This window comes from Siphateles boraxobius, unplaced genomic scaffold, assembly GCF_051911475.1.
Source record: "Siphateles boraxobius isolate OS27281-9 unplaced genomic scaffold, OSU_SipBor_1 31, whole genome shotgun sequence".
NCBI lineage: Eukaryota > Metazoa > Chordata > Actinopteri > Cypriniformes > Leuciscidae > Siphateles > Siphateles boraxobius.
The window spans coordinates 20,633,760-20,646,185 of record NW_027508931.1 but is presented as its reverse complement, the minus strand read 5'-3'; the positions used below and the strand labels follow the sequence as shown (position 1 = coordinate 20,646,185).

Below are 12,426 nucleotides of genomic sequence, written 5' to 3'. Positions count from 1 at the left end.
ATGTTTAGTATATACAAGTATTTACACAATCTGTTTCCTATATCCCTATATGAAGATATTACATTAGAATAAACTTATCATATCATATTAGATTATAATTATATTATTATATTATATTATATTACATTTTAATTTGAATTTGCCTTCAATATTTATTGGATACTTATTCCACATTCAACATCCCATTGCATCATTTAATAACCTTTCCCATGAGATGTTGCTTGGTGTTCTTTTCTGGCTTCAGTAAAATAATGTAACATTTGGGGGCAAATAAGCAGAGGAGCAGGCCAAAACTAGAAGCTAAAATAGCAAAAATTTCCACAGCAGTTGTAAATTTACCAGGCTGGCTGACATATGCAGGTACAAATGCCAGCCACACTGCACAAAATATAAGCATACTGAAGGTGATGTATTTGGCCTCATTAAAATTGCCTGGTAACTTCCGTGCTAAAAATGCCAGAAAAAAGCAGACACAAGCCAAAAGGCCTATGTATCCCAACACACACCAGAAGGCCAGATCAGAGCCCACACTGCAATCCAGGATGATCTTGGACTGCTGATATTTAGTGTTTCTATAGGGGAAAGGTGGGGATGCTACAAGCCAGACAGTACATATGACCACCTGAACTAGAGTGCAGCAGAAGATTATGATTCTCTGCTGTATTGGGCCCAACCATTTCATTATATTGTGTCCTGGTCTGGTAGCCGTAAAAACTGCCAGCACCACTAAAGTCTTGCCCAGGATGCAGGATATGCAGAGGGAGAAGGTAATGCTGAAGGCAGTGTGTCGTAGCATGCAGGACCAGGATGTGGGTTCCCCAATAAACACCAAAGCGCATAGAAAACATAGAGTCAGTGATAACAATATGAAGAAACTGAGTTCTGAGTTATTCACACGGACTATAGGGGTTCCTCTGTTGTACAGAAATATCCCCAGCACTGTGACAGTCAGAAAGGCTCCCACTATAGCTATCACAGTCAGCGTGATTCCCATTGCATCATGGGAGAGAAACTCAACTACTTTCGGGACACACACAGTTCCGTTTGCATTGGACCAGTAGTCTTCAGGGCATGACAGACAATCTACTGAATCTAAAAAAATAAAAAATAATCACAGTGCATGTGAGAGATTTAGAATTTAAACAATTACATGAATGACAGTATAAATAAATGCAAGTCAATATTTATACATATTATAAATATTTATCACTCAACATGCAGTAAGGTGCATCTACCTGTTTTATTACTGATCTTGCCACTCTCACATGGAACACAGTCAAAGCAGCACAGAGGTTGCCCACGATGAGCTGACGTCCTGAACCCTGGGGCACAGCTATTACTGCACACAGAGACTGGTACCTATGAAAAAAAAGTCAATATAATCACAAATTTCATAAATGTATTTTCTGTATGTTTTCCTCAGTTATATGCAGCATACATTAGCATATGTTTCTGATTGCAAACAGCTCAAGGACAACATAGTGAGATATTTTAAAAGAACAACAGATGGCAGTGCAGTTCACAGTCAACACCTTGCCTTGTTCTGTTGTTTTGACCACATAATGGCCTGTTCCTCAATAACCAATTCTCTCCCAGAATGCTGAGCACCATCATAGAGGCCCACTTTCACAAACTGAATATCTCCACTTGAGTGACTTTGCCAGTTTATCAAATCATAATATGGAATTGAGTCTCCTTTATTATCAAAGTTAACATTTTCTCCGGATACTGAGAAGGAAACATCCTCAAGATAATGCTGAAGCTTTAGAGTACATAAAACATATATATATATATATATATATATATATATATATATATATATATATATATATATATATATATATATATATATATATTAAAGGACCAGAAAAGACCAGATAAATTACACAATTACATTTGCAATGAAAAAAGTAACCGAATTTGAAAATGTTCCAAGTATAAAGCCTAAAACAGTTTTACCTGCGATGGAAACACATTGCTGAGGTTTGCACATGATAAATTCTCAAATGGACCATTTTCAGGCCTGCAGTGAATGAGATTATGTAGAGAATGAGCAAAGGCATACACTGCTTTATACACATTGTAGGTCACACGAGGGCTGGAAGTGTTCATGTAGGCCGAGTGTTCTAGTCGGAGAGTTTCTTTCCCTGTGCAGGAAGGCAAATGACTGTTCAAGTTGGATGTGGAGGGGGAACAACCATACAGAGCCTCCCAAAGCTCCTGAACTTGGGGGTTTGAAGGGTACCTTTCTGGGGTCACTGTTTTGAGGTAATCCTGAAGACCTGGAATGTGTCCTTGACGTATTGCAAACCCAATTGTGCCATCTAAGAATGGGTATGTTTCTGCTAACATTGAAGCTGTTACCCAAGCCTCACTTGCAATCCACTGAATTCCTGTGATATTTTGAGTCACAAACTCTCTCAAGAAAGGGTAAAATTCCCCTTCTACTGAAAAAACAACAACTACCTTAGCTGTGGATTCCTTCATTACTTTAAGAATCTTCAGGACTTGTTCCTGGGTATAGTCTTTTGGGATCATTTCATGATAGGCCAGACAAATGTTAGTATTTTCAATTTCTCGCTTTAAGCCTTGTAAAGCAAATCTGCCATAGTCAAGGTCTTCAGTGACCACACCAATCCATGTCCAGCCAAACCTTTTTAACAGCTGTGCAATAGCTTTGACCTGATAATCATCATTGGGAACCACTCTGAAAAATGTTGGGAACTGCTTCCGATTACTTAGACAAGAGCAGGTTGAGAAATAGCTTATCTATAAAACAGGGGAAAAAAAGAATTACCATAAAATACATCAAAATATTATATACATATTGAGCTTATGTTTTCAAAACACAGAACATAACCAGAACAGAAATAACTTATTACCATGGGTATATGGAAGGGTTGCACAGTTCTGGAGAGAACGATGGATTGTGATGATCCAGATTCCCCTATTAATCCTAATAAAGGGCCAGCCCCAGAGCACATTGAACTCTGAACAACCTCATGCCCATTCAGTACTGCCAGGACTGCTTTCTGAGCCGTTACAGGAGTAGAGCAAGAGTCAAAAATCCTGTAAGCCAGTGTATGATTTGAAAGGAGATCTTTTCTATTGTTTATCTCCTCAACAGCAAGCTTCATAGAAAGAGCCCATCGGAAAGCTCTTGGATCAAACCTACATTTAAAGCCACACAAATAACTTTGTAAAATTGCTTTTAGAACATTGGTTTGACATCTTATTATTTGATTTTGGCAAACAGAATACAAATTAAACCGCATGCGAAATATGGAATTGCCCAGAACTTATTGGAAAATAGCAAATATCCTTACCCTTGACACTGTGCTGCTAAAGGTCTCTTTATGTAGTCTGTTGATGGAACTTCTACTCTGTAATGTAAAGGAAAAATTCCTCCTATTGTGAGGTCTCCACTAGACAAGAACACTGGAAGATCAAAGTCATCCTGTGGAGAGCAGGTTGAAGTCACAGCTGCAATAGAAAGGTGAAATACAGAGACAAAAATGTAAATCATTGTTCTATCAAGCTCCAACTAAGAAAGCTAAGAGATGTTTCTATTTCCCAAAGTTTTTATATGGTTAGCTACCTTGCATATCATTATGTATGATGTCTCCATGGGTTACAGAATTTGCTAAATCAGGTGGCGTGTAATAGCAACCATGCAGAAAATAACAAATGAACATGTAAAATACGATGCCTCGTTCAAAAATTAAAGCTATATTATGGAACTTTTTGACTAAAATTTAAATAGTGAGTGAGTAGATTATAAAACCATTTTCCAAATCATGTTTTTGCCTTACAATAAATCTATATGTGACCCTGGGTCACAAAACCAGTCTTAAGTAGCACAGGTCTATTTGTGGGAATAGCCAACAATACATTGTATGGGTCAAAATTATCAAAAAAATTTTTATGCCAAAAATCATTAGGATATTAAGTAAAGATCATGTTCCATGAAGATATTTTGTAAATGTCCTACCATAAATGTATAAAACATTTATTTTTGTGAGTGAATGCAGCACAATCGCGAACGTCTCGGTTACGTATGTAACCCTAGTTCCCTGATAGGGAACGAGACGCTGCGTCAAACGCTGTGGGAACGCCCCTGCGTTGTGCGTCATGAAGCACGTATGGAATCAGCCCTATGGAGAGATGGAACGTCATAGGCGGGTGACGTCATCGACCAGGAAACTATAAATCACCCAATAAACACAAGCGCAACAGCTTCTGATAGGCCTGAAGGAAGCGCTAGCGGGAATGCTGGGATTATGGTGGAACGATGCAGCGTCTCGTTCCCTATCAGGGAACTAGGGTTACATACGTAACCGAGACGTTCCCTTTCAAGGGAACTCGAGCTACGTCAAACGCTGTGAGAACGCTAATACCCACGTCGCCATAGGACCAAGTGACCGCCATGTGAGAACTAGCGCACAGAGGACGAGAGCACCTGTGCCCCAGGGGTAGAACTTAAGTCTAGGTCGTAGAACTTAATGAAAGTATGCGGTGAAGACCATCCAGCCGCATCACAAACGTCACTGAGGGAAACTCCTGACAGTAAGGCTTTAGAAGCCGCCATACTCCTGGTAGAGTGGGCTCGTACAGCCAAAGGTGAAGGCTTACCAGCCGACTCATAAGCAAGTGAGATAGCCTCGACCACCCACTTGCTCATTCTCTGTTTAGACGCGGAACGCCCCTTCTTGGGTGGCCCAAAGCACACAAATAGTTGTTCTGACTTCCTCCACAGGGCAGTTCTGTGGACATAGGCGTCTAACGCCCTAACAGGGCAGAGTAAATTAAGTTTCTCCTGGTCAGACGACAGAAATGGAGGAGGATAAAAGGCCTGCAGAACTGTAGGTCTAACAACATTAGTAGGGACCTTGGGAACGTAACCTGGTCTAGGATGCAGAAAAGCCTTAACCATGCCAGGCGAAAATTCCAGGCACGAGGGTGAAACCGACAGAGCCTGCAAATCTCCGATTCTCTTTAGTGAGGAGATAGCAAGAAGAAAGATAGTCTTAAACGTGAGAAACTTCTCAGGAACTTCTTCGATAGGTTCAAGAGGAGCTAGGGAAAGACCTTCTAATACGATGGCCAGATCCCAGGCCGGCACCCTCGTACGAACTGCTGGCCTCAGCCTCAGTGTGCCACGAAGGAAACGAGTTATAAGCGGGTGTCTCCCAAGAGAAACTCCACTGAAAGGGATGTGGTAAGCAGCCAGTGCCGCCACATACACCTTTAGTGTGGAGGGGGATAGCCCTGTGGAGAAGCGCTCCTGCAGGAATTCCAGCACTGCACCCACTGGGCAGTTAACTGGGTCCTGCAGGTGCTCTCCACACCAAGAAGTGAAGAGTTTCCACTTCAAGGCATAAAGCTTCCTCGTGGATGGAGCTCTGGAGTGAAGAATGGTCTCTCAACCGAGGTTGTTGAGCTGGGCCCCCTCAGAGGCCAAGCCCACAATACTGGGCGGGGGTGAAATATCATGCCGCCCGCCTGAGAGAGTAGATCCCTCCTGACCGGGAGCTCCAAGGGAGAGCCGTCCAGGAGAGAAATCAGGTCCGCAAACCATACTCGGGCCGGCCAGAACGGGGCTACTAATAGTAGGCTGACCCCGTCCCGGCGAACCCTCTCCAGAACTCCAGGTAGCAGAGCAATCGGGGGAAAGGCGAACAGACGTGACCTCGGCCACGGCTGCACCATAGCGTCCAACCCCAGAGGGGCTGGATGGCTGATGGAAAACCACAGATGACAATGCGTGGTCTCCTTGGAAGCGAATAGGTCCACCTCGGCGCGACCGAAACTCAACCAAAGGAGCTCCACCACCTCGGGATGGAGTCTCCAATCCCCCGGCCTCGGCCCCTGTCTCGACAGGGAGTCTGCTACCACATTCAAATACCCAGGAAGATATATTGCTCTCAGAAATAGTAACCTCCCTTGGGACCACAGGAGGATCTGACGGGCCAACTTGTAAAGCCGGCGAGACCGCAGGCCCCCCTGATGATTTATGTAAGAGACCAGCGACGTGTTGTCTGACTGAACTAACACATGATGACCTCTCAGGTCTGCTAGGAAGTGTTTCGGGGCCTGGAACACCGCCAACATCTCTAGACAATTTATAAGCCGTGATAGATGATGGTCCTGCGACAGCCCTTGGGCTGGACGACCACTCGTGACCGCCCCCCACCCTGTGAGGGAAGCATCCGTCGTTAGCGTTATGCGACGACAAAGAGCCCCCAACACAGGCCCTTTGAATAGGAACCAAGTTTCTTTCCACATGACCAGAGCACGAAGGCAGCGCCGCGTGACTTTGACCGTGCGGAGCGGATTTCCCCTCGGGGAGAATCCCTTGGTCCTGAGCCACCACTGTAGCGATCTCGTGTACAACAGGCCGCAAGGTATAACGTCGGACGCTGCTGCCATCAGACCCGACAGTCTCTAAAACTGTTTTACAATAAGTAGCTGGCCTAGCTTTACTTGTTTCACAGCTGAGAGAATCGAAACGATGCGGGTCGGAGCGAGTCGCGCCTGCATCGAAACCGAAACCCAAACGACACCCAGAAAAGTGGTCTTCTGAGGAGATAATACACTTTTCTTTGCGTTCAGCCTCAACCCCAACTTCCTGATATGAACGAGAACAACATCTCAATGTCGAACCGCCATCTGCTCTGTCTGAGCTAAAATCAACCAATCGTTGATGTAATTGAGGACACGAACACCCTGAAGCCTCAGGGGCACTAGTGCTGCGTCCATGCATTTCGTGAAAGTGCGGGGAGATAAAGCTAGGCCAAACGGAAGAACCCTGTGCTGGTACACCTCGCCCCCGAAGGCGAATCTCAGGAACTTCCTGTGTTGTGGAAGGATGGAAATGTGGAAGTACGCGTCCCTTAGATCTATCGTGACAGACCAGTCCTCGGATCTGATTTGTGACACGATCTGTTTGATAGAGAGCATCTTGAATTTTGGCTTCCCTACCGAGCGATTCAATAGGCGCAGGTCTAAAATTGGACGCGACTCCCCATCCTATTTTGGAACGATGAAATATCGGCTGTAATAGCCTGACTCCACACTGGGAGGAGGAACCCGTTCTATAGCCTCCTTTTGAAGGAGTGCTTTCACCTCTTGTTCCATAACCAGGGCCTGCTCGGGGCCCACCACTGTAGGCAGAACCCCTCTGAATCTTGGTGGACGACACCTGAATTGGATAGCATAATCCCTTTCTATTGTCTGCAGGACCCAATGAGATATTTTTGGAAGGCTTTTCCACTCTGCCAGAAATTCTACTAAGGGTACCAGTCTCTCGAGACTGGCCTCTGGTGTAACTTGAGCAGCAAACGCAGCGCCCTGTAACGGCACACCGGCAGGGAACAACTGGTCTAACCGCTCTGAAACCCTCCTCAGAGGGAGCGAGCGTCCCTCGGCTAATCGCTCGCTGGGACCGTCTGCGCCCCGGCATGAAGGCGGGGTTGGCAGAACGGGCCCCTGAGGGCACCGAGGAAGAATGGGCACCGTAGAAAGAGGTGAACACCTTTCCGCCTCGGTGGGGACCACCCTCAGTGTCCTGCGCGCCGTGGCGCCAGGACTTCTTCTTAGCCGAAGCCTTCTTAGCTAATATAACTGTCCTCAGATCAGTTCTATTACTGGGAGATTTCGGCTGAGAGTGCCGCGGCTGAGCCCACTGTCCAGCAGGGGGAGCACGAGACGCGACACTCTGCTTCAGCGCCCTATATGATGAGCTCGCAGACGGCCGGGGCTGCTCCCGCTCAGCAGCCCCAGGGACATGAATTTTTAAAGGGAGAAATTTCTTAAAAGCTGTTGTTTGCTTTTCCTTCTCCTGGAATTTATCGATGACAGAATTTACAGCATCGCCAAATAAACCCAGGGGGGAGAGAGGAGTGTCTAAAAGGAAAGCTTTTTCTTTTTCTTTTATATTTGTCTGATTTAACCACAGATGTCTTTCTGCGGCCACCAGAGCTGCCATAGATCGACTCACTAGCTTGGCCGACTCTCTGGTTGCGCGCAGGGATAAATCAGCAGCCTGACGCAGTTCGCGAACCACGTCAGCACTGACCTCCTCACTCTCACTCACGTCCCTCAGCAGGTCAGCCTGGTATGCCTGCATAATAGACATAGTATGCAGACATGACGCAGCCTGACCCGCCACCGAATACGCTTTACCCACAAAAACCGAAATATTTCTAAGAGGCTTGGTGGGTAATGCCGGTGCCTTAACAGATGACGCAGCCTCGAGGGAGAGAAAACTCGCAAGCGTCTCTTCCACGCGAGGCATAGCCGAATAACCATATGATTTTGCCCCCACAATATTAGAATATGTTGAAGTCTGGGGACTAAACACTCTATATGACACCGGTTTTTTCCACGATTTCGACACCTCAGTGTGGAGATCGGGAAAAAACGGCAAGCACCAGCGTGGAGATTGCACTCGTGACGGCAAAAATCTCTCATCTAATTTTGATTTAGAAACAGACTCATGTCTAGTCACTGGCCATACAATGCTGAGTTTTTCTACAGCTCTTGTTAATACCTCCACTAGCTCATCACTTTCGGGAGTGTAAGGTGGCGAATCCTCCACATCTCCCTCATTTATAACTGGTGCCTCAGCCCGAGCGGAAGAAACCGCAGCGCGTGCTTCCGAACACGGGACTGAGGCACTGGATCTCACAGGTGAAGGGAGAGAGAAGGCAGAGCCCGTCTCTAACCCCGCTGAGAGATCCATCTGCGATCCCCACGATACGCGTCGTCGCTCTGCCTCGGCAAGAGCGGGACCCGAACCGCGGGGAGCGCGCACCGAACCGCTCTCCTCGAAGAGCGCCCGGCGGGAGCGGAGCGTCCTTAATGGCAGACGCTCGCAATGCTCACAATCAGCTCCCTCGAGAGCTGACTGGGCATGCTGCACTCCCAAACAAACAACACAAAGAACGTGTGTATCCCCACTCGTAAAATAACGCGAGCAGGGAGGGACACACTTCCTAAACTGCTGTTTGTTCGCCATATCTCTCTTAATATATATATATATATATATATATATAAATTGTTTGTGTGGTGCAGAGTATGTAAAGACAGACAATATTCACACAGGGACAGATTCACATATAGCGCGACTGAAGGCACAGAAAGCTGTTGCGCTTGTGTTTATGGGGTGCTTTATAGTTTCCTGGTCGATGACGTCACCCGCCTATGACGTTCCATCTCTCCATTGGGCTGATTCCATACGTGCTTCATGACGCACAACGCAGGGGCGTTCCCACAGCGTTTGACGCAGCTCGAGTTCCCTTGAAAGGGAACATAAATAGACAACTTTAAAGGCGATTTTCTCAATGTTTCGATTTTTTGCACCCTCAGATTCCAGATTTTCAAATAGTTGTATCTCGGCCAAATATTGTCCTATCCTAACAAACCATACATCAATGGAAAGCTTATTTATTCAGATTTCATGTGACGTATAAATCTCAATTAAAAAAAAATAAACCATATGACTGGTTTTGTCATCCAGGGTCACATTTGAGCCTATGATAATTATTTAGAGTTTTCAGAACAGATTTCGGGAAACTGCATACTTTCATCATTCGCCTATGTGCATTTATGCCATATCCGTAAAGGAAAAAAGGTCAGGCTACTACTACATGCAGTGGAAGTAGCTTAGCCACAACAACTGAACCTCAGACCGAAAAGGTTTTGCAAGCAAAAAGGGAAAAGAGACATACTCGTAATAAAATACAAATCAACATAATTTGCATAGCATCACACTTGCTGTGCATTCACTAGGTTCACAAACCAATGTTTATGTTGGTAAACATAATGCCAATCCCCAAACCAGTTACTACTTTTTTCTAATTTACCTAAAAATGACTTTTTTCTAATTTGCCTAAAAATAACCTTGCCAAGTTATAAGATATACCACCTTTGTATGTTGTGGTTTTTAATCTTTCTGAAAAATAACTTCGCAGAGATCTTTGATGCCAGAAATAATTAGACTTTATTTTCGAACGCCGTCCCGTTCCATAGAACGGCGCTCTAACGCTCTGGCCCTCCGGCCCACTGGCCCTCTGGCCTTCCAGCGCGCTCCCAAGTATTTTTTGGTTCAGAGTTATATACATACATCTTCTTCCAAAGAAGGTAACACACCCTATAGATAGTTTTGGGTAAAGGTCTTTTACCATCTGACTTCTCAGAATAGAATTTTCTGCAGCAAACAACATTCCATTCAAGGTCTTTCACATACACAGAGGAAATCCAAAGTCACAGACAGAAGAAATATATATATATATATATATATATGTCCAAATATATAGCTAAATTACTTGTTTTCTAAATAATAAAATCTTCAACATTCCCTCCTCTGAGGCTTATTAAGCCTCACATTCACTATCCTTTTCCAGAGTGTAGTTTCAAAATCCAGCTCCCTCAGTTATACTACCTGGTGACTCAATTTGAGTCACCCATTCTCCTTTCCAATTACTGGATTAAGCCACCACACTCCGGAGGAGCACTCGAGCCAAACATCTTCTTCCATACATTTTTATTTCTATTAGTTGTTCTTTCTTTTTTGTTTAATGGAAAAAGTAAAAGATTCGAGTTCTCCCTAATCAGACAAACTTAAACATTGTTATAAGTGTGTGTATACATTTGTTCTTGCATTGCATGTTATTGTCACAGTTATGTAGAGTATATCAAACATAAAAGTCTCTTATACTATTGAAAGTTTGCTTGCGGTGTAGATATCCCCTAGGGTCTGGCTCATCAATCATCTTCTTCGTCCTCAATTCCTCATTTACTGGAATCAACATCCAGGGTTTGTAAATATCAATTTGGTTGCCCTCTCAAATTAGTTTTCATTATCTTTTTTCCGCATTTCCATTCGTTTAACCGTGGTTTTCCAACTAGTGATCTTAATATAAGTACACAACAGAATAATAACCCACTTTCAATATTGCATCTCCAAAAAACATCCCTAATTGAGCAAACCTTAATTTTCCAAACTTTTATTAAGTTTTCCTTAATTTCTGCTCTTAAGTTTTTCTTGACTCAATCGTAATTGCTAAATTTTCCTCCCTGCGCAATATTATTTAGTAAAAGTGCAACACTGATCACCAAACATAAGTCAGTTTACTTTTTTCACATAATTGTTTTTCTCCTAATGCAGACAAAGCATTATAATAAATATCTGCTTATTATAGTAGTCTAATTGATTTATTATGCATTTTTGTTCAACTTGATCCATATGACTATTAATTCAAAATATGGCTGGGTAAACATAACTCTCTCATTTTTATCACTTCTTATGAGAGAATATCATTTCTTAAATTCGAAGAATCCATCTTTTAGTCAGTCAATTTTAGTGAACAGAACACTTTACACCTATCTAATAAATTGCTATACATTTCACTTACTGTCTATTTTATTACCAAATTTAAACAATAAATTCCATTTTGACCTTTTTAATCTCGCGTGTTGCTTCTCATTCTCATTGTAGCTCCTCAGTTCAAAACTAAACTGAATACATTTTCTTCGTTTCTACTAATTTCTAAATAAACTATCATGAATATACTAATTATGTCTCATGTAATCACTCCAACTAAGAAAGGTTCAGAGCAATGTTACATTTATCTCATAAAAGTCATTCAATAAACTCATTAGACAATTAGAAAAATAACTCTAGCAAATAACTTTTTGCACTCTTACATATTCCTTATATGTACATTTCTTTTTCTGTATATCTAACAATCTAAAAGTTTTTCTATCAACCTTTTAAACCATTAGCATTATAACTTAATTATTATTAAAAGTTCCTTGTATTCGTATGCCATTTATTTTCAATCTTCAATACTTCTGTTTAGTTGACCCATTATCTGACCTTATTTCTGATAGACTTTCAATCTAAGGATTACTGTAGGAGCTTAAATGCAGTTAATTGATAAATAATTTATTTTATGCGTTAAACAGTAATTTGCATGATTCATTTTTTTGTGGAGAAAATATTTACAGTTCGATGCAGTTAATATTTACAGTAATGCAAGGAGTTAATTGTGTTATTATCTAAAATGTGTGTGGATATTACTTTGGTTGTATTTTGGGAATACTCTCGCGAGAGTTAGTGACGAGAGTTAGTGACGAGAGTTAGTGACGAGAGTTAGTGAAGTTTTCTGTGTGAACAGTCAGGCAAGCAGAGAGTGGAGCCATATAGTTTTTTGACCTTTACATTTACCTTTATTTCTCTTTCTCTCCACTTTATGACGTTAAGAATCTTTTTATTTTATTTTTGTAATATTACTGTGCAGATGTTTTTGTTGATGACCAAGTAAACGGATATATTTTTTACGAGTTGTCCTGTGGATTTATTGAAGTGGATGTGGACGAAGGGAGTGGATAAAGCGTCATGCTAAGGCTTCATTCAGTGGA

The 12,426-nt window shown here is 42.8% G+C and overlaps 1 protein-coding gene across 1 annotated transcript; it reads right to left on the bottom strand.

The window, feature by feature from the left end:
• Positions 1–190: 190 nt before the first annotated feature.
• On the bottom strand, positions 191–3,526 carry LOC143697139 (extracellular calcium-sensing receptor-like). The gene is made up of 6 exons (XM_077194057.1): positions 3,327–3,526; positions 2,883–3,171; positions 1,960–2,769; positions 1,538–1,762; positions 1,236–1,359; positions 191–1,092 (listed from the first exon to the last, which is right to left on the bottom strand). Exons 1-6 carry the CDS (start codon positions 3,524–3,526, stop codon positions 191–193), a joined length of 2,550 nt encoding a protein of 849 aa, XP_077050172.1.
• Between the last annotated feature and the right edge of the window lie 8,900 nt (positions 3,527–12,426).